Here is a 20,305-nt window from a genome sequence, read left to right on the forward strand (position 1 = left end):
CAATACCAGAAGTGCACACCACCTACAAGTACCCCGGACCGTACCTGACTACCATCTGCAGTAAAGGTACTGAAACTAGCCCCGGTGTGTGTGTGTGTTCTTCCTCTGACCCGGCTGGGTCCCATCTCCCCTGCACCACCATCCATTACCCCCCACGCTGCCCTGAGGCCCTAGCCACCTGTGGGGAGCCGTTCCATCACAAGCTGCCCTAACATCTGCCTCAGAGGACTGCCCGCAGTGGCGGCTCCCTTTAGCCGCATTCCACAGGTGGCGTCACAAACACTTTACAAATCCATTATAAATAATTCCCCTTTTTGTTGACCGCCCTGGGCCACGGACTGGGCCAGCCACCGTGATATCACCCATCGGCATCCATAGGCCCGGCTGCCGAGTACCCCTCGGCTCTGGGGGCGAGTCATCTCGCATAGAACAGGGTCCATTTCTCAGGAAGCCGGCAGCCACAGAACTGTGGCGATGCTGCAGGCCAGGTATCAGCGGTGAGCAAAGCGGAGTGCATCATTGCTTTTCCAGCAGCCATTTTCCTGAAGCCGTGGGCCACGCGTGCGCAGATTGGGATCTCAGCCCAGCCAAGATCTCAATATGCGCACATGCCGCCGGAGGGGGCCATTTCCCTGAAGCTCGCAGTTCCAGGAAAATGGCCGCCTCTGGCGGCACGTGCACAGATTAAGATCTCGGCTGGGCCAAGGTCCCAATTTGCGCACACGCCAACTCCGGCGGCCCACTGCTTCAGGAAGATGGCCGCTGGGAAAGCAATGATGTACTCCACTCTGCTCACCGCCTACACCAGGCCCGCAGCATCGCCACACTTCTGCCGCCGCTGGCTTCCTGAGGAAGGGACCCTGCTCCACCACTGCTACAACTCTGCATTCAGACTATAACACGCACCCTCTATTTTCCTCTTAAATTTGGGGTAAAAAAGTGCATCTTATAGTCTGAAAAATATGGTATATAAATCAATTGAGGTTAGCAGAATGAGCTCAAAGAAAAAAGGGAGACAAGAAATGGATACATGGAATGTAATGAAACTAGTGATTAAATAGTGTGGTCATGAAGCCAAAAATTATATATATATATATATATATATATATATGTAACCTACTATCAGCTGTTGTGTACCTGTGTGTAGCCAACACCTTACAAGATAATAAAGTAATGATTATAGTAATATAAGTGTGAGTCTCACGCAAGGTAATGGGTACATATGGATACAATTATACTAGATCTGTTACTTATATCATGTGTATCCATGTGCAACCATGTGAAATCAGTAGATAGTAGTTGCATAGATGGCAAACACAGACCGAACATATAATAAAGAATATAGTGTATTACCCATGTCCCACAATGTACACCCTAGTGTACCAACGCACATTTCGGAAAAAAACACCTTCAGGGGGTGGAGCGATTATAGTGTGACTTTTTTAACTATTTCCTGTAGAACTACTTGCAAGTAGCAAAATATAGTTTCCATGAGCTTTTATTGTTCACGTGATTCTAACTTTGATGGTTCTATATCAAAGCAGATTTGAAGACGATATATCAAAGACTGAAACGCAGAAGTGTTAGATATTCTAAAAAGTCATATTACAGATCAAGCTGCTGTCAGTAGAATTTAACTATTACATTTTCTATTTGTTATATTATTACAGTAGCTTCTGAAAGTATTTACCCCCTTCGGCATTTTTTGTGTTTTGCTTCCTCACAACCAGGAATTTCACAATTTTTTTTCAGGGTTTGCATCAGTTCATGTAAAGAACATGCTTACAATTGTGATCATTTGGTTTTCTTTCTATTGTGAAGCAAACAACCAATAGAACAAAATAACTGAAGACTTCAGTGTACATAACTATTCACCCCCCTAAAGTCAGTACTTTGTAGAGCCTCCTTTTGCAGCAATTACAGCTGCAAGTCGCTTTGGATAAGTCTCTATGAGCTTTCCACATCTTGCCACTGGGATTTTTGCCCATTTCTCAAATGAAAACTGCTCCAGCGCCTTCAAGTTAGATGGTTTCCTCTGGTGAACAGCAATCTTCAAGTCTGACCACTGATTCTCAATTGGATTAAGGTCTGGGCTTTGACTAGGCCACTTCAAAACATTTAGATGTTTCCCCTTAAACCACTCTAGTGTTGCTCTAGCAGGAAGCTTTGGGTCATTGCATTGTTGGAAGGTGAACCTCCGTCCCAGTCTCAAATCACTGACAAACAGGTTTTGAGCAAGAATGTTTCTGTATTTCGCACCATCCATCCTCCCCTCGACTCGGATCATTTTCCCTGTCCCTGCTGATGAAAATCATCCCCACAGCATGATGCTGCCACCACCATGTTTCACTATGGGGATTGTGTTCTTGGGGTGAGGAGTGTTGGTTTGTCCATGACTTGTTTGAAGATCTCCTTGGTCTTCATGGTGTTTGGTTAGTGGTTTGGTTAGAGGCTTAATGATGTTGCTGTTATGATCTGCAACATGTACTAAGGAAAGATTGGGGAAAGCTGTCCCTACAGTAAGACTAAGCTGAATCCCTACGATGTAGCGGGCTGCCTGTTCCTAGTGAACAGACCCGCCTTAGTCCTCGGCTAGTCTGAATGAAGACCTATAGAATTAAGGGAGGGGTCCCTAAAAGAACTAAGGACTGGGACAAAAATGGAACACCTCCTAAACGGAGAAGTTGTTGCAGAACACAAAAAGACAAACTGACAAAAATGTACTAGAGGTCCCAGAGGACCAAGCGAACTGACAGAGAAAGTCCAGCACAGCCATAAGGGCGGAGCTGGAATATAAAGGCAGGTGGTCACGTGACTGCAAAACACAAGATGGCAAAAACAAACAGGAGTGTTCTAACAGTTGCAGCCTCTGTAGCCTTTCAGAAAAGGTAAAGTTTGCATACTGACATACCATGTGACCCTTAGATTGTACACAGGTGGACTTTCTTTCACTAAGCATGCGACTTATGAAGGTAACTGCTTGCACCAGAATTTTTTAAGGGCTTTGTAGCAAAAGGGATGAATACATATTCACATGCCAATTTTTACTTATTTAATCTCAGAAATTTAATTTATGCCTATATTTTTCTCACTTCACTCCACCAACTTACACTATTTAGTGCTGATGCATCATACATAAATCAGATTACAAAAATATTTAAACACAGGTTGTAATTAATGATGAGCGAACGTGCTCGCCACTACTCGGTACTTGCCCGAGCATCATGGTGCTCAACAAGCTCGGCAAGTATTTCCGGGTTGCTCGGGCGGGAACTCGGGTCCCCTCCCTGCATGTTTGGCGCTCTTTAGAGAGCCAATGAACATGCAGGGATTGTCTGCCATGCACTGTAATGCCGTAGCCATGTTGGTTATGGGCATTACAGTGATTGGCTGGCCGCACAGCATCATCAGGTCTATATCAGACCTGGCGACGCCATGCTCGTCAGTCACTCCGGATCAGACAGTGTAGAGAGAGCTGCTGCTGTGTCAGGGAGAGATTTGATCGTGTATTAGGTAGTGTAGGGAGAAAAACCGTACATTACACATATTCATCTTAACAAACAGTCCTTCTGAGGACTAACTAATCCATCTGCAGAGATATCAGGCAGGCAGGGTGTATAGGCAGGCGGTGTATATAGCAGACTGCAGTGCATATAGCACAAGAGGCTCCATTCCAGTTCTATCGGCTGCTGCTGTTAGATATTTCTGGAAATAGGCCCAGGTCTCAGGGGCCAGGAATAATTTATTTTGCATCTTAATCCTCATTATTTGCTTAAAAAGCAATCCAGAGAACACGTTTCTTCTGCGCCATTTGCTTGTTGGCACTGCAGAATACAGCCAGGTCCTTTCCATATTACAGCGCTAAAAATCCATCTATTTAAAACTGTGTTTTCTACGTCACACGGATCACATATACGTTTTCAGAAAATACTGCCATTTCTGGCCTCCATTAAATTTTTTTTCAGTGTGTCAGTAAAGTTTTTGACACTGGTTTGCTGTTCAAACCAGTTACCTACAGGCCAGGTATTTAAAACTGTGTTTTCTCCGTCACACGGATCACATATAAATTCGCTCCAAATTCAGTCATTTGTAGTGAGCGTGGAAGATACTGTCCTCCATTTAAAATGGGCAAGGCACGTGGCAAGGGACGGGGAACTGGACGTGATGGTAATGGTGCATGCAGAGGCATGTGCCACAACAAACACCACCCACATCTTCTCGCCTGACCTTCCTGTCCCAATTTCTAGGGGACCGCAGCACACCACTATTGAACCCAGAGTAGTGTCAAAAGGTTGTTGGTTGGATAGCGGATAATGCTTCCAGTCACTTAGCCACCACCACCACCACACTGTCTTCCACACGGTCAAGTCTCAGTAGCCGTGAGTCTGGACCGCATATTCCTCACCCTGATCCTCCTTCCTCCCACCATGCCGAGTACCCAGAGACAACTGATCCCACACTTGAACACTCTGAAGAGCTGTTCACTTTTCCAATTATATATTCGGGCCTCTCGCCCGGTCCACTTGAAGCGGGCAAGAGGAGATCGCGTTTAACGATGCCCAAATATTTGAGCAGCCATGGTCACACGAAGGCGACGGTGGGAAAGTATCACAAGAGGTGGACGATGATGAGACACAATTGCCAGAAAGTCAGGAGGAGGACCAGGGTGCGGAAGTGGAAGACGAGGTGGTGGATGATATAGTAACTGACCGAACCTGGCAGGAGGACATGCCGAACGAGGACAGCAGCACACAGGGGGGGGGAGGCAGAGCACCCAAACAGGCAGGAAGAAGCAGTGTGGTGGCTGCAGACAGAAGGCAGGCAACTGTTCCCCGTAACACCAACACGAAGGAAGTTGCCAGCACAACTGTTAGGTCTTCCCGAGTCTGGTTGTTTTTTAAAGACTCTGCCAATAACCTCAAAAAGGCCATTTTCACCACCTGCCAGGCCAGCATCAGCAGGGGTGGCAAAACAACCAGCCTGACCACCACCAGCATGATCAGGCACATGGCAGCAAAGCACCCGACTTTGTGGGCTGAACCCCAGGGTCCAGGAACAGTGTCTGTGGGTGGCACCATTGCTTCTTCCGCTGTTGTGCATGCAAGTTAATCCCCTGTCCATGGTGCATGCGAAGATGCCTCCTGCCCTGCACCTGTCGTTGCACACTCTCAAGTAGCAGCATCAGGAAGCACGTCCATGTCCTTGTCCCAGCGAAGCGTTCAGTTGTCCATACCCCAGTCCTTGGAACTCAAGCGCAAATATGCAGCCAACGCCCCACAGGCCATACTACTAAATTCTCACATTTCACGACTGCTTGCGCTCGAATTGTTGCCTTTTAGGCTTGTGGAGATGGAAGCATTCCGCAACCTAATGGTGGAGGCCGTCCCTTGGGACTCAGTCCCCAGCCGCCACTATTTCTCCCGGTGTGCCGTCCCCGCATTACACAAGCACGTGTCCAAAAACATTAGCTGTGCCGTCACAACGCAGTTACCGGTAAAGTCCACCTAACCACGGACACGTGGACAAGTGCTTGTGGGCAGGGACGGTACATCTCTCTGACGGCACACTGGGTTAACATAGTGGAAGCCGGGACCCAGTCGGACCTTGGGACGGAACACGTCCTCCCGACGCCAAGGATTGCAGGCCCTAGGTCAATCAGGGTTGCCCCCGCGGTCTACAACTCCTGCACCTCATCCTCCTCCGCCTCCTCCTCCTCTTCAGCTTCCATCTTCGAAATGACCACATCAGTCACAAGCTCGAAGCACTGCAGCACTGCCTCGGCCAAGCGGCAACAGGCTGTGCTGAAGCTAATATGCTTAGCTGAAAAAACGCACAATGCTGAAGAGTTGTGGACAGCTCTGAAAGAGCAGGCAGATCTGTGGCTCACACCGCTGAACCTACAGCCAGGCATGGTCGTGTGTGACAATGGCCGAAACCTGGTGGTGGCTCTGAGGTGAGGTGAGCTCACACACGTACCATGCCTGGCCCATGTGCTTAACCTCGTGGTTCAACTGTTTCTCAAATCCTACCCGGAGCTGCCGGATCTGCTTGTTAAAGTACGCTGCCTGTGTGCCCATTTTAGAAAGTCAGCTACAGCTTCCGCCGCCCTTGCAATGTTTCAGCAGCGTTTGCAGCTTCCGGCTCAGACTGGTGTGTGATGTCCCCACGCATTGGAACTCTACACTGCAGATGTTGAGAAGGATTTGTGAGCAGAAGAGGGCAGTTGTTGAGTACCAGCATTAACAAGGCAGTCGGTATTCAGTTCAGACTCCACACATAAGACCTCAGGAGTGGACACGGATGTCAGACATATGTACCATCCTCCAAAACTTTGAGGACTCCACCAAGATGGTGAGCGGCGATGACGCCATAATTAGCGTCACCATTCCGCTTCTCTGTCTTGTGAAACGCTCTCTGCTCGCAATCAAAGAGGATGCAGGCGGAGCACGATGAGATGGAGCAAGGAACCATACAGGGTGATTACACACAGCCAAGCTTCATCTCATCCCAACGTGGATTGGGTGACAGTGAGGAAGAGGAGGAGGAGGAAGGACAGAAGCTAGTTTCATGCACTATAGACGGTACTACCTGCACAGCTGTCATACCGTCTGTTCAGCGTGGATGGCCAGAGGACAGAGAGGAGGAGGAGAGCATGGTCAGTCATCCTCTTGGTGAGGACACGGAAGTCTTGCCTGTTAGTAGTCTGGCACGCATGGCCGAGTTTATGTTACGCTGCCTTTCCCATGACCCTCGCGTTCTCAAAATTTTGGGTGACAGTTATTACTGGTTGGTGACACTTCTAGACCCACGCTACAAGGAGAACTTTATATCTCTTATTCCTGAGGCGGATAGGTCTACAAAAATGGGGCTGTATCAGAAGGCCTTTGTTGTGGAACTATTAAAAAAATTCCCATCTTCAAACGTTGGTGGCAGAGGGCACACTTCGTTGGACAACCAAGGAGTACAGGCGAGAGAGACACAACTTCAATCCAGCAGAAGCAGGTGAATAATGTCAAAGTTCTGGGAGAGTTTTCTCAGACCCTCCCATCGGACAGGCCCTGAGGCGCGGGGTACTCTTACAAGGAGTGCAAAGTTTGGGAAGATGCTGAGGGAGTACCTTGCCGACCGTACCAACGTCCTCCGTGATTCCGCTGTGCCTTATAATTATTGCGTATCCAAGCTGGATACGGCAATGAACTGGCTCTCTATGCCTTGGAGGTCCTGGCCTGCCCTGACGCCAGCGTTTTATCAGAGCGGGTTTTTAGTGCCGCTGGTGGAATTATAACTGATAAGCGCATCCGCCTGTCAACTGAAAATGCTGACAGGCTGACTCTTATAAAAATAAACAAGGGCTGGATTGGGCCAGACTTCTCAACACCACCGAATGATAGCAGCGTAACAAACTCCAGTCCAGTGTCTTTTCTTGGGAGGTGTATTCCCATGCACCTTTTCACACCCACACATGGGTATACGCTTCCTGATTTTGGCTATTTGCTCTTGTCCTCCTCCTTCTCCTCATCCTCCACCACCATATCACCAGGGTGACTGTGGTCCGTGATGCAACACCCACCTAATTTTTTTAAATGGTGTTTATGATGCCCGTAAAATTTTTTTTTTATACAGTATGCTCATGTATACCCCCCAGGGGTAAATGTTTGTCAGCCCATACACTTAGTGCATGGGCATTACAAGTATAGGAGGCCCGCTCCTTTCTAATGGGAACATTTTTTTATGAGGCCCTCCTCCACGTCTCTTCCAAGGGGCATTGAAGTGCCTCCAAATTTTTGGCAGCCCTTGCATTCACTGCATAGGCCAACACTATGGGAGACTCTCTCCTTTCTAATGGGAATTTGTCATTACTGTGGCCCTGCTCTGTGTGTCTTTAAATTCCTAGTGGGGTTTTTCCTAAAATTGTCAGCCGTTGGACTCACTGCATACCCTATAACTGTATAGCAGACCCTCTCATTTCTAATGGGAACATGTCATACCTTGTTACTGTGGCCCTGCTCCGTGTGTCTTTAAATTCTTAGAAAAACAACAGTTTCGACCTCAAGGCTGTGGGGTCTAAAAGATAGGGGGAGGTCGAGAAACAGGCGCAGATCTAAGTGTAGATTTTCTATGTAGATTAGAAAAAGAAAAAAAAGTCTTTAGGTTAAGTGCCCACGTAGCGTTTTTGTAGCGTTTTTGTAGCGTTTTTACGGCTGCGAAAACGCTTGTAAAACCGTCTGCCATGCAAAGCAATGTGAATTCGGATGTGCTGTGCACATGATGCGCTAATTTGCGCGCCGAATTCGCATTGTGTTGCAAAACGCAGCATGACCATTTCTACTGCGATTACGCTGCAAATTCGCGGCCATTGAGAAACATTGAAACTCAGCAAACCCGCAGGTATATGTGGATTTGCTGCGTTTCAATTAAATTCAATGGCAGCGAATTTGCAGCGTAATCGCAGTGCGTGTGGTACCCGGGATGAAGAGGAGACTACAGCTCTTCTTCATCCCAGCTACCACGTGGTGAAAAAAAGAAATAAAAAAGTTAAAAATAAACAAAACCTGTATACTCACCTCTCCGGCGGCCCCCGGTCTGCTTCTGGCCACGTCCTCTCTCCTTGGCGTCTCGCAGTGTACTGTCAGGACCTGCGGTGACGTCATTTAGTCACCTGATGGTCACGCGACCGCTGACGTCGGCGGTCAGGTGATTGTCACATGACCATCAGCTGACTAAATGATGTCACAGCAGGTCCTGACAGTACACTGCGGAACGCCGAAGAGAGAGGACGCGGCCGGGAGCAGACTGGAGGAGACCAGAGAGGTGAGTATACAGGTTTTTTTTAATTTTTAACGCTTTAATTCTCTTTTTTTTACTATAGATGCTGCATTTAAAGCATCAGTTGTTCACACATTATAAATCCATGCCGGTTGCATGGATTTATATTGTGTGACCAACTTGTCAAGCACTTTTCCAAGTGATGCTCAAAATCACTTGGAAAACTGCTTGAAAAAGCGCATGTAAAAACGCTGAAAAAAAACGCTTTTCTCTGCATGCGTTTTTTTCTGCCAGAGAGAGGCAAAAAGGCTCTGCATCAAATGTGCTACGTGGGCACATAGCCTTAAGCTCACCTTTAAATTATCTTGTAATACTGCAAGTCGACCTCACGGTCTTGTTTCAGTATCCAATTCCTCGGGTATGCAGCTTCATCACAGGTATGACAGGATCTCTCAGCCAGGGATCCATAGGATAGGATTCAGAATGAAATACCCGATAAGACTAGCGCTCCCAGACTTACAAGGATTGGAAAATTAACTCTTTATCTTCAAAAGATTTATTTCACTCTGTTTTCTCGATATAGTATATATTAAAACAATAAAACAACGCGTTTTGGCTATAAAATAAAAAACACATAGCCTTCTTCAGGTATGAACATATCTTAGAGTATATGAGAGTTATATAGTCTTCACAATTGCACCTGGTTATGTTAATTGGATTAGATTAACCATATAGATACCAAGTATTGTTTCAGTTAATCATGTCAGCTGTTTTTCTATACATATATATGTGCAGGTTCCAAAAAAATTTTTTTTTATTTTTTTTTATTTTCAAGTTATCATACATTATCTATAAAATTTATTTTCTTTTTATTATTCCCCCTCCCATACATGAAGAAGGCTATGTGTTTTTTATTTTATAGCCAAAACGCGTTGTTTTATTGTTTTAATATACGCTATATCGAGAAAACAGAATGAAATAAATCTTTTGAAGATAAAGAGTTAATTTTCCAATCCTTGCAAGTCTGGGAGTGCTAGTCTTATCGGGTATTTCATTTTAAATTCTTAGTGGTGTTTTTACTAAAATTGGTCAGCCTTTGGACTCACTGCATACCCTATAACTGTATAGCAGACCCTCTCCTTTCTAATGGGAACATGTCATACCTTGTTACTGTGGCCCTGCTCTGTGTGTCTTTAAATTCTTAGTGGGGTTTTTCCTAAAATTGGTCAGCCATTGCACTCACTTATACCTTATAACTGTATAGCAGACTCTCTCCTTTCTTATGGGACTTTGTCATTACTGTGGCCCTGCTCTATGTGTCTTTAAATTCTTAGTGGGGTTTTTCCTAAAATTGGTCAGCCGTTGCACTCACTGAATACCCTATAACTGTATAGCAGACTCTCTCCTTTCTTATGGGAATTTGTCATTACTGTGGCCCTGCTCTGTGTGTCTTTAAATTCATAGTGGGGGTTTTTCCCAAATTTTGGCAGCCTTTGCAGTCACAGCATGCGCATTGCCACTAAAGGAGACCTGCTCCTTTATAATGAGAACATTTTTTTTACTTAGACCCTCCTCTATGTCTCTTCAAAGGGGTATTGGGTTGCGTCCAAATTTTTGGCAGCCCTTGCAGTCACTGGATACGCAATAACAGTATAGGAGACACACTTGTTAATAATGGGAACAACAAAGCATAGCCGCCTGATGGCTCTCTAACAATAGCTAGGGCCGGCTGCTGGCCTTTTAAGAATAGTAAGGGCCATCTGATATCCCTATAAAAATAGGCTTTATGACTTTCAGAGTCCCTCCATCATAAATAAAACAGTATGTGTCTGATGATGTGTCACACACCACATTGCCAGATAAGGTTGTAAAATGTTAAAATGACATTTCCCGGTGAATGCATTTGTCTTAAAAAATAACGTAAAAAAAACAAAACAATAGGATCTTTCTTTAGTATAAAAAACAGTGTCACCAATTTAACCTCAATGTAATCACATTGTTCAACTCATGCACCTCCTTCTCCATCTCCGAAATGTCCACATCAGTCACAAGCTGACAGCACTGCAGCACTGCCTTGGCCAAGCAGCAACAGGCTGTGCTGAAGATAACATGCTTAATGCTTAATTGACAAACCGCCCAGCGCTGCAAAGTTGTTGAAAGCTGTAACACAGCAGCCTGATCTGTGGCTCTCACCGCTGAACATACAGCCAGGCATGGTCGTGTCTGACAATGGGCGGAACCTGGTGACGGAGAAATGACAGCCGGGGCAGATACGATTTCCCTCTATTCCAGTCCTTTCACCGAGCTAAAGAATATGGCTGTGGTGAAATACAACTCCCACTGAGAAGCTGTTTCAGATTGAAAAAGATTGTGCCCACCAGAGGATTTGATTCTGAGGACTAACCTTTCTTCCCCGCTCAAGAGACCCATAGCAGCTGCAAAGTTAGCGCTATCATGAACTCTCCTGAGGTAGAAGCCAAGGCACACCAGAGGATTCTCTGGTGGGACCGTCCAACCCTGCCAAGAAGCAGTCCTGGCTAAGAAAAGTATGTGGAAAGGTTCCCGGACACTCTATGGCTGCTTTTTTACTGAGGAGGAAACACACGCAAACACGGGGAGAACATACAAAGTCCTTGCAGATGTTGTCCTTGCTGGGATTTGAACCCAGGATCCCAGCGCTGCAAGTCTTCAGTGCTAACCACTGATCCAATGTGCTGCCGTTCACCCTCTAATATCTAACAGGCTGGAGAAACTTGCACCTACTGCCAATCTATCTTCAGATCCTTTGTGAGAAAATGTATTTGGGCAGCCACTCAGTCTACCAAATAAAATTCCTGAGAACAGAATTGAGGATGGCTTCGCTACTGGTACTGGGGGCAGTGCTAATGCCATGGCGTCGTACCATAGGTTGCTGGAAATATTCCAGGCTGGTAGGAGGCAAGCAAATTCCAACAGAAAAGTACCAGCAGTAATGTTCAGGGACCCGCGCTTGTAGAAGACGGAGACAACACCGGGAGAAATAGTGACGGCTGGGGACAGAGTGTGGACACGAGGCATGAGGCATGTGGTTGTGAAAAGCTTCCGCCTCCATGAGCATAAAAGGCCACATTTCCAGTGAAAGCAGCTTTACAGGACTTCCTGTGAGAAATGACATGCAGGGTAGATAGGGTTTCCCTCTATGCCAATCCTTTCACCGAGATAAATACAACTGTCAGCAAAAAAAGTTGTGGACTGAAAAGCTCCCGCCTCCACGAGCTTAAAAGGCCATATTTCAAGTGCAAAAAGCTGCCCAGAAATCTGGCAGTTTAGTGTTGCGGCCTGTGGGTGGGTGGCTGGCTGGCTGCATACTTGCACTTGCATTCCAAGTAACAAAAAACTAAGCAGATGGTGGCCTCTATCATCATCATGGCCTAACCTCGGCACTATGAACTCTCCTGAAGGAGAAGCCAGGGCCCGCCAGAGGAGTCTCCGGTTCTCTGGTGGGCCCGTCCAACCCTGCCGAAAAGCAGCCCTGGCTAAGAAAAGTGTGGGGGAAGGTTCCCGGACACTCTATGGCTGCATTTTTAATGTAGATCGGCCATGCTTATGCATGTCACTATATGGTGGCCTGATTCTAACGCATCGGGTATTCTAGAATATGTATGCGACAGACCGGGCGCAATCAGCAGAGCGGTGTTTAAATTTGGCGCCAAAATCGCTGATTGGTCGTGGCCGGCGGTCGCGACTGATCAGCAGAGCGGGGTTTAAATTTTGCGCCAATAATGCTGATTGGTCACGGCCAGCGAACGTGACCAATCAGCAAAGCGGTGTTTAAATTTGGCGCCAATAATGGTGATTGGTCACGGCCGCGACCATTCAGCAGAGCGGTGTTTAAATTTGGCGGCAATAATGCTGATTAGTCGCGGCCGGCAATTTGGCGCCAACAATGCTGATTAGTCGCGGCCGGCAACCGCGACCAATCAGCAGAGCGGGGTTTAAATTTGGCGCCAAAATCGCTGATTGGTGGCGGCCGGCGATTGCGACCAATCAGCAGAGCGGTGTTTATGTTTGGCGCCAATATTGCTGATTGGTCGCGGCCGGCGACCAATCAGCGATTTTTAACACAAATGTCCGGACCTTTGTAACACCATGCGGATACTGTGGGGACATCAGCGGCTAGGGTGTCAAGGGAGGACCGGGGAGCGGCGCTGCGGGTCCGGATACTTCTGCCACGAGCGCCCGCTCATGTCCCGGGTTCTCGCAGCAGAAGTATCCGCACAGGCAGCGCCGCTGACATCCATGCGGCTAGGGTGTGAAGGGAGGACCAGGGAGAGGCGCTGACATCCAATTGGTCGCCGCCGCTATTTAAATGTGCCGCACAAATCGGTGATTGGTCGCGGTCTTGGCGCGACCAATCACCGATCTTGGCTCCACATTTAAACACTGCTGTGCTGATTGGTCGCGGACGCTATTTAAATGTGGCGACAAAATCGGTGATTGGTCACGCCCAGCGTCGGCGACCAATCAGCACAGCGGTGTTTAAATGTGGAGCCAAGATCGGTGATTGGTCGCGGTCGATATTTAAATTTGACGCCCAAATCCGTGATTGGTCGCGGGCAGCGTCTGCGACCAATCAGCGCAGTAGTGTTTAACTTTTGCGGTAAGATCAGTTATTGGTCGGGTCCGAAGACCGCGACCAATCATCGAATCGTCTTGGTGAGGACCGGGGAGCGGCGCTGCCTGTGCGGGTACTTCCGCAGCGAGAACCCGGGACATGAGCGGGCGCTCGCAGCAGAAGTATCCCGACCCACAGCGCCGCTCCCCGGTCCTCCCTTCCGCATGGAGGTCAGCGACGCCGGCGGTCCTTCCGCTGCTACCGGCCGGGAGATGAGCGCCTCGCGCCGGTCATCTCCCGGCGGCATCTCCGTCCCGCAGATGGGTCCGCATGGAGGTCAGCGACGCCGGCGGTCCTTCTCCTGTTACCGGCCGGGAGATGAGCGCCTCGCGGCGCTCATCTCCCGGCTGCATCGCCGCTGAGCTCCGTCCTGCAGATGAGCCGCTAACGGCCGCCATCTTTTTTCAGAAATCCCGCGGCGCTGATTGGCCGCTGCCGGACCAATGAGCGACGCGGAATTTCCTGGACAGACAGACAGACGGGATAAGACAATTATATAGTAGATTTCTCAAACCGCATTACAGATCAGGCCATTGTCCAACTCTGTATTCAAGAAATTAAATGCGCAAAGAAAGATGTGTGTATGTGTCAAAGCACCACTAACAAGGACGAGTTGATGTTGGACGGGCTGCCGTTGCTTCTGCAACAAGATGCATTACAGGACTTCCTGTGAGAAATGACATGCAGGATAGATAGGGTTTCCCTCTATGCCAATCCTTTCACCGAGCTAAATACAACTGTCAGCAAAAAAAGTTGTGGACTGGCTCCGTACTGTCCCTGGCCACATTCACCTGTCCACGTGTTTGTGGTTAGGCGGTCCTTCCCAGTAAGTGCACTGGGGAGGGCACGGGTAATATTGTGGGACCCATGCTTGTGGAAGGCGGAGGCAATATCGGGAAATATAGTGGCTGCTGGGGACAGAGTATGGACACCCGGCTGCCGCCGGCATGAGGTTATGAAAAGCTTCCGCCTCCACGAGCCTAAAAGGCCACATTTCAAGTGCACGCAGCTGTCAAAAATTTGGCAGTATAGTATTGCAGCCTGTGATAGGGTGGGTGGCTGGCTGCATACTTGCGCTCGCATTCCAAGGAATGGGGTAGGGACAGCTGAACGCTGCACTGGGACAAGGACATGGACGGTGATTGTTGCAAGTCTGCAACGACAGGTTCATGGTGGGAGGCATCTTCGTATGCGCCAAGGATCACTTATGATGTGCACATTTTTAAGCAGTGACCTGGGAGTCAGAGGTCTTCCCCATGCTGTTCCCATGACTTTTCAGCACTGTATGCATATGTCTGATGATGTGTCACACACCACATGGCCAGATAAGGTTGCAAAATGTTAAAATGAAATTTCCTGGTGAATGCATTTGTCTTGGTTGAAAGCAATCCAAAAGTGCAAAAACGCATCAAAAACGCTACGTGTGAACATAGCCCAAGGTGTGGAGGAGTATTTTTGTTTTTGGTTATTTATTTTGCTTTATATACATTGTACATGTCATGGAAAGGATGTTCCTTAACATATTTCCCCGGAAAATCCAGTTTGGTTTAGTTTTGGTATGTTTTATTATGAGTCCGTAGAAGTGGCGTAATACCTCTGACAACGTTGTTGACAGTAGTGACCTGGAAGTCAGAAATGCTTCCAGGGATCTTCCCCATGCTGTCCCCATGTCATTTGAGCACTGTTCCCGATTTGGGCAATTTTTAGGCCCTCTGCAGACCGCCGGGGGAGCCGCCTGAAAAATGCTCGAGTTTCCCATAGACTTACATTGGGCTCGTTGCTCGGGTCGAGCACCCGAGTATTCCAATTTGCTCGACCCAAGCAATGAGTACCCGAGCATTTTAGTGCTCGCTTATCACTAGTTGTAATGTAACAAAATAGGCAAAAAGCCAAGTGTGTGTGAATACTTTCACAAGCCACTGTATAAGGATTGGTCCAAATGGATGACTGACTGCTCATGGTCAATGGCTGCACAATTTTGACGTAAGGTCTAACAGCCTCGGCCATCACATCATGGGAAGGTAGAGTTTGGCTTGCAATCAGTCAGTCGTTGTAACATTCTGGGTGGTGGAACCACTGTGCCATGGCCCGAGGAGAGCCTGGAGGGGCGTTACTAGGGGCCTCACCAAGTCTGACCTCGAATGTACGGCGGCTTGACGACTCTGTGATCCGAGGAGGGACAAGGAAGGTGGACCAGGTGCTACTCTGGGACTGACCTCGGGTGGAATGGCTCTTGGAAGAAGGGAAGGAAAAAACAAATGTGCAAAAACATAAAATCTGCCTAAAAGTGCTGTAAGGTGGCTGATGGTCGCATAGTCGATGGGAAGTATGTATCACAGAGATGGCTGGTTTCTGTGATGTAACTCGGAGTATTTTCTGTAGTGCATGCATGCACTAAGAGGACTAATTGTTGCACCTGGGACCAGGTTACGGGTAGCTGCGAAGAGTTGGGTGGGTCTAGCTACCCACATACCTCACCTCTGGGTGTGGTTAACAGCCTATATGATGGAGGCTGTTGTTTGACACATGGTCTGTGTTTGGAGGGAGAAGGCCTCCTGTGTGTTGTCTCCAGACTGAGCTGTGTGCTGGACATGTACCAACCTGTGTGGCCACAGGTCCGGTTTACCAGAGACTTTGCTTAAAGGACTGTTTTCTTTGTTTTTTGCCTGCACTAAAGGCTTTTTGCCTGCATTTTACTTTCTGACCGGTTTATGAAGCCAATAAACCGTTCTGGACATTTAAAGGAACATGCCTCCTGTTTGCCTCGCATCGCACCTGAGTGAGTACAATCCCTACAGTGCAAAGAGGTTAATGGGCAAAGATAGATTTTTTTTTGTACAATTTTCTACCCAAATGATCATTTCTGTTTCAGGAAAATTCCAGAGTGACAGAAGTCTCAGCGTGACCTTCATCTTAGACTGTAGTAGAATTCCATTCCTGGACTGTACCGGGGTGACTGCACTCACTCAGGTAATCATAGAAGTCATTAACTGATTGTGATTTCTTGGAAATAGAGCTGGGCATTAGAGATGAGCGGTGTTCGACTAGAACTGTTCGCCAATCTCAAATTCGAGCTGTTTTGGGCGGTGTTCGAGTTGTTCGACGAACCCGAACGATTTGCAAAAAATTCGGCTGTTCGAGGTTATGTTCGATAACTGTTCGTGCACCAAAAGCGTGTCCTGCATGTCTGGCGCTATTTAGAGCACCAATCATGCAGGGATTGTCTGCCACTCACTGTAATGCCACAGCCATGGTGGTTGTGGCATTACAGTGATTGCCCAAATCGATGGGAACAGTGCCAACAGTGAAACATGAAAAGCCGGCAATTCATCAGCGGCATACACCGGTACCCGACAATTTAGAACCGAAAGAATAGAGCTTCACACATAGATTAGACAGATAGAAACATGTCAGTCACACATATAAGAAGCACAGTGACAGTGTTGCTTACTGTACTTGTCATTTAGTGTAAAGGATTTATCAAAAAAAATAATAGTGTTTTCATGCACCGTCTCTTTAAAAAAGCCGGCCGGCAATTCAGCAGCGGTACCCGACAATTTATAACAGACAGAATACAGCTTCACACATAGATTAGATAGATAGAAACATGTCAGTCACATATATATGAAGTACAGTGACAGTGTTGATTACTGTACTTGTCATTTAGTGTAAAGGATTTATTAAAAAAAATAATAGTGTTTTCATGCACTGTCTCTTTAAAAAAGCCGGCCGGCAATTCAGCATCTGTACCCAACAATTTAGAATAGAAGGAATAGAGAATCACACATAGATTAGGTAGATAGAAACATGTCAGTCACATATATATGAAGTACAGTGACAGTGTTGCTTACTGTACTTGTCATTTAGTGTAAAGGATTTATTAAAAAAAATAATAGTGTTTTCATGCACCGTCTCTTTAAAAAAGCCGGCCGGCAATTCAGCAGCGGTGCCCGACAATTTAGAATAGAAGGAATAGAGAATCACACATAGATTAGATAGATAGAAACATGTCAGTCACATATATATGAAGTACAGTGACAGTGTTGATTACTGTACTTGTCATTTAGTGTTAAAATAAAGGATTTATTTAAAAAAAAATTGGCGTGGGGGTCCCCATAATTTTAGGCTCTAGCGGAGGTTAACCAGACGGCTGGGGCAGATGTTTGAAGCCTGGGAAGGGGGTAATACCCACGGAGCTTCCCAGGCTACTAATATCAGCCCCCAGCGGAATACCTAGCCTTTACTAGCTATTAAAATGGGGGACCCCCCCAAAAAATGACGTGGGGTCCCCCCTATTTTAATAGCTAGCAAAGGCTAGGCAGACAGCTGGGGGCTGATATTAATAGCCCAGGAAGGGAGCCATGAATATTGGCCCCCTCCCAGGCTAGAAACACCAGCCGTCAGCTGCCCCAGAAATGGCGCATCCTTAGGATGCGCCAATTCTGGCACTTAGCCTCGCTCTTCCACGCTGCCCTGGTGCGGTGGCAGGGGGTAATAGGGTTGGGGTTGATGTCAGCTTATAATGCCAGCTGACATCAAGCCCAGGTTAGTAATGGAGAGGCGTCTATAAGACACCCCCATTACTAACCCCATAGTCAAAGTTAAAAGAAAACACAAACACCCAGAATAAAGTCCTTTAATTGAAATAAAGACACATTCCTTTATTGTTCTAAATTAAACCATACTTACCATCACACCCATTCCAGCTGAAGCCAACGATCTCCTGCAATAAAAGAAAAATAATAAAGCAACCTCATCCTTACCTTTCCATGGTTCCCACGACAGCTTCAGCTCTGCTACATCGAGATGACAGGCTGGACCGCAGCAGAACGCTGCCATCCAGCCTGTCATCCCGCAGACACTGAGAAGCGCAGGCATGCTTGCGCTCCTCAGTGTCTGGCTGTGACGGCATCCAGATGAGCCGAGGTCATGTCCAATGAACTCGGCGCACCTCATGCACGTCACTGACAGCGTGGGAGAATTCTCCTGCACTCAGCACTTCAGCGTGAGAATTCTCCCACGCTGTCAGTGACGTACATGAGGTCAGCTGAGTTCATTGGACATGAATGAGCTCACCTCATGCACGTCACTGACAGCGTGGGAGAATTCTCACGCTGTAGCGCTGAGTGCAGGAGAATTTTCCCACGCTGTCAGTGACGTGCATAAGGTGAGCTGAGATCATTGGACATGAATGAGCTCACCTCATGCACGTCACTGACAGCGTGGGAAAATTCTCCTGCACTCAGCGCTTCAGCGTGAGAATTTTCCCACGCTGTCAGTGACGTGCATGAGGTGAGCTCATTCATGTCCAATGAACTCAGCTGACCTCATGTACGTCACTGACAGCGTGGGAGAATTTTCACGCTGAAGTGCTGAGTGCAGGAGAATTCTCCCACGCTGTCAGTGACGTGCATGAGGTGCGCCGAGTTCATTGGACATGAACTTGTCTCATCTTTATGCCGTCACAGCGAGACACTGAGGAGCGCAAGCATGCCTGCGCTTTTCAGTGTCTGCGGGATGACAGGATGGATGGCAGCGTTCTGCTGCGGTCCAGCCTGTCATCTCGATGTAGCAGAGCTGAAGCTGTCGTGGGAACCATGGAAAGGTAAGGATGAGGTTGCTTTATTATTTTACTTTTATTGCAGGAGATCGTTGGCTTCAGCTGGAATGGGCGTGATGGTAAGTATGGTTTAATTTAGAACAATAAAGAATTGTGTGTTTATTTCAATTAAAGGACTTTATTCTGGGTGTTGTGTTTTTTTAAATACTTTACTAGAAATTCATGGTGGTCATGTCTAATATTGGCGTGACCCCATGAATTTCGGGCTTAGGGCCAGCTGATAATGCCAAGCTGGCCTTAACCCCTTTATTACCCAGTGAGCCACCGCACCAGGGCCCTGGATGAGTTGGGTACAGCGCTAGAAGATGGTGCTTCTATGAACGCGCCATTTTCTGGGGCGGCTGCGGACTGCAATTTGCAGCGGGTGGGGCCCAGAAAGCTTGGGCCTCCCTGCGCTGCGGATTCCAGCTCCCAGCTGCCTAGTTGTACCTGGCTGGACACAAAAATAGGGCAAAGCCCCACGTCAATTTTTTTTTAATTATTTCATGAAATAATTTTTTTAAAAAAGGGCTTCCCTATATTGTTGTGTCTGGCCAGGTACAAATAGGCAGCTGGTGGTTGGGGGCAGCCCGTTCCTGCCTGCTGTACCTGACTGGACACAAATATAGGGCGAAGCCCCACGTCAATTTTTTTTAAATTATTTCAGGAAATTCATGAAATAATGAAAAAAAAATTGATGTGGGGCTTCGCCCTATATTTGTGTCCAGCCAGGTACAGCAGGCAGGAACGGGCTGCCCCCAACCACCAGCTGCCTATTTGTACCTAGCCGGACACAACAATATAGGGAAGCCCTTTTTTTCTTAATTATTCCATGAATTTCATGAATTTAAAAAAAAAATGCGTGGGGCTTCGCCCTATTTTTGTGTCCAGCCAGGTACAACTAGGCAGCTGGGGGCTGGAATCTGCAGCGCAGGGAGGCCCAAGCTTTCTGGGCCCCACCCGCTGCAAATTGCAGTCCGCAGCCGCCCCGGAAAATGGCGCGTTCATAGAAGCGCCATCTTCTGGCGCTGTACCCAACTCATCCAGGGCCCTGGTGCGGTGGCTCACTGGGTAATAAAGGGGTTAAGGCCAGCTTGGCATTATCAGCTGGCCCTAAGCCCGAAATTCATGGGGTCACTCCAATATTAGACATGACCACCATGAATTTCTAGTAAAGTATTTAAAAAAAACACAACACCCAGAATAAAGTCCTTTAATTGAAATAAACACACAATTCTTTATTGTTCTAAATTAAACCATACTTACCATCACGCCCATTCCAGCTG

General features: G+C 47.4%; 1 protein-coding gene across 2 annotated transcripts in view; it reads left to right on the forward strand.

Moving 5' to 3' along the window:
- The window catches only part of SLC26A7 (solute carrier family 26 member 7), a 96,999-nt gene that overhangs the window by 59,133 nt on the left and 17,561 nt on the right, over window positions 1-20,305 (forward strand). For both annotated transcript variants that reach the window (XR_012320170.1, XM_073679575.1), the window contains exon 15: window positions 16,293-16,390. Coding sequence is in view for 1 of the 2 variants with exons in the window: in XM_073679575.1 (XP_073535676.1) it covers window positions 16,293-16,390 (98 nt within the window). In the remaining variant the exon portion in view is untranslated. The remainder of the gene's footprint in view (window positions 1-16,292; window positions 16,391-20,305) is intronic.

This window comes from Phyllobates terribilis, unplaced genomic scaffold (genome assembly GCF_046119375.1).
Source record: "Phyllobates terribilis strain yellow unplaced genomic scaffold, ASM4611937v1 Scaffold_4__5_contigs__length_816908805, whole genome shotgun sequence".
Lineage (NCBI taxonomy): Eukaryota > Metazoa > Chordata > Amphibia > Anura > Dendrobatidae > Phyllobates > Phyllobates terribilis.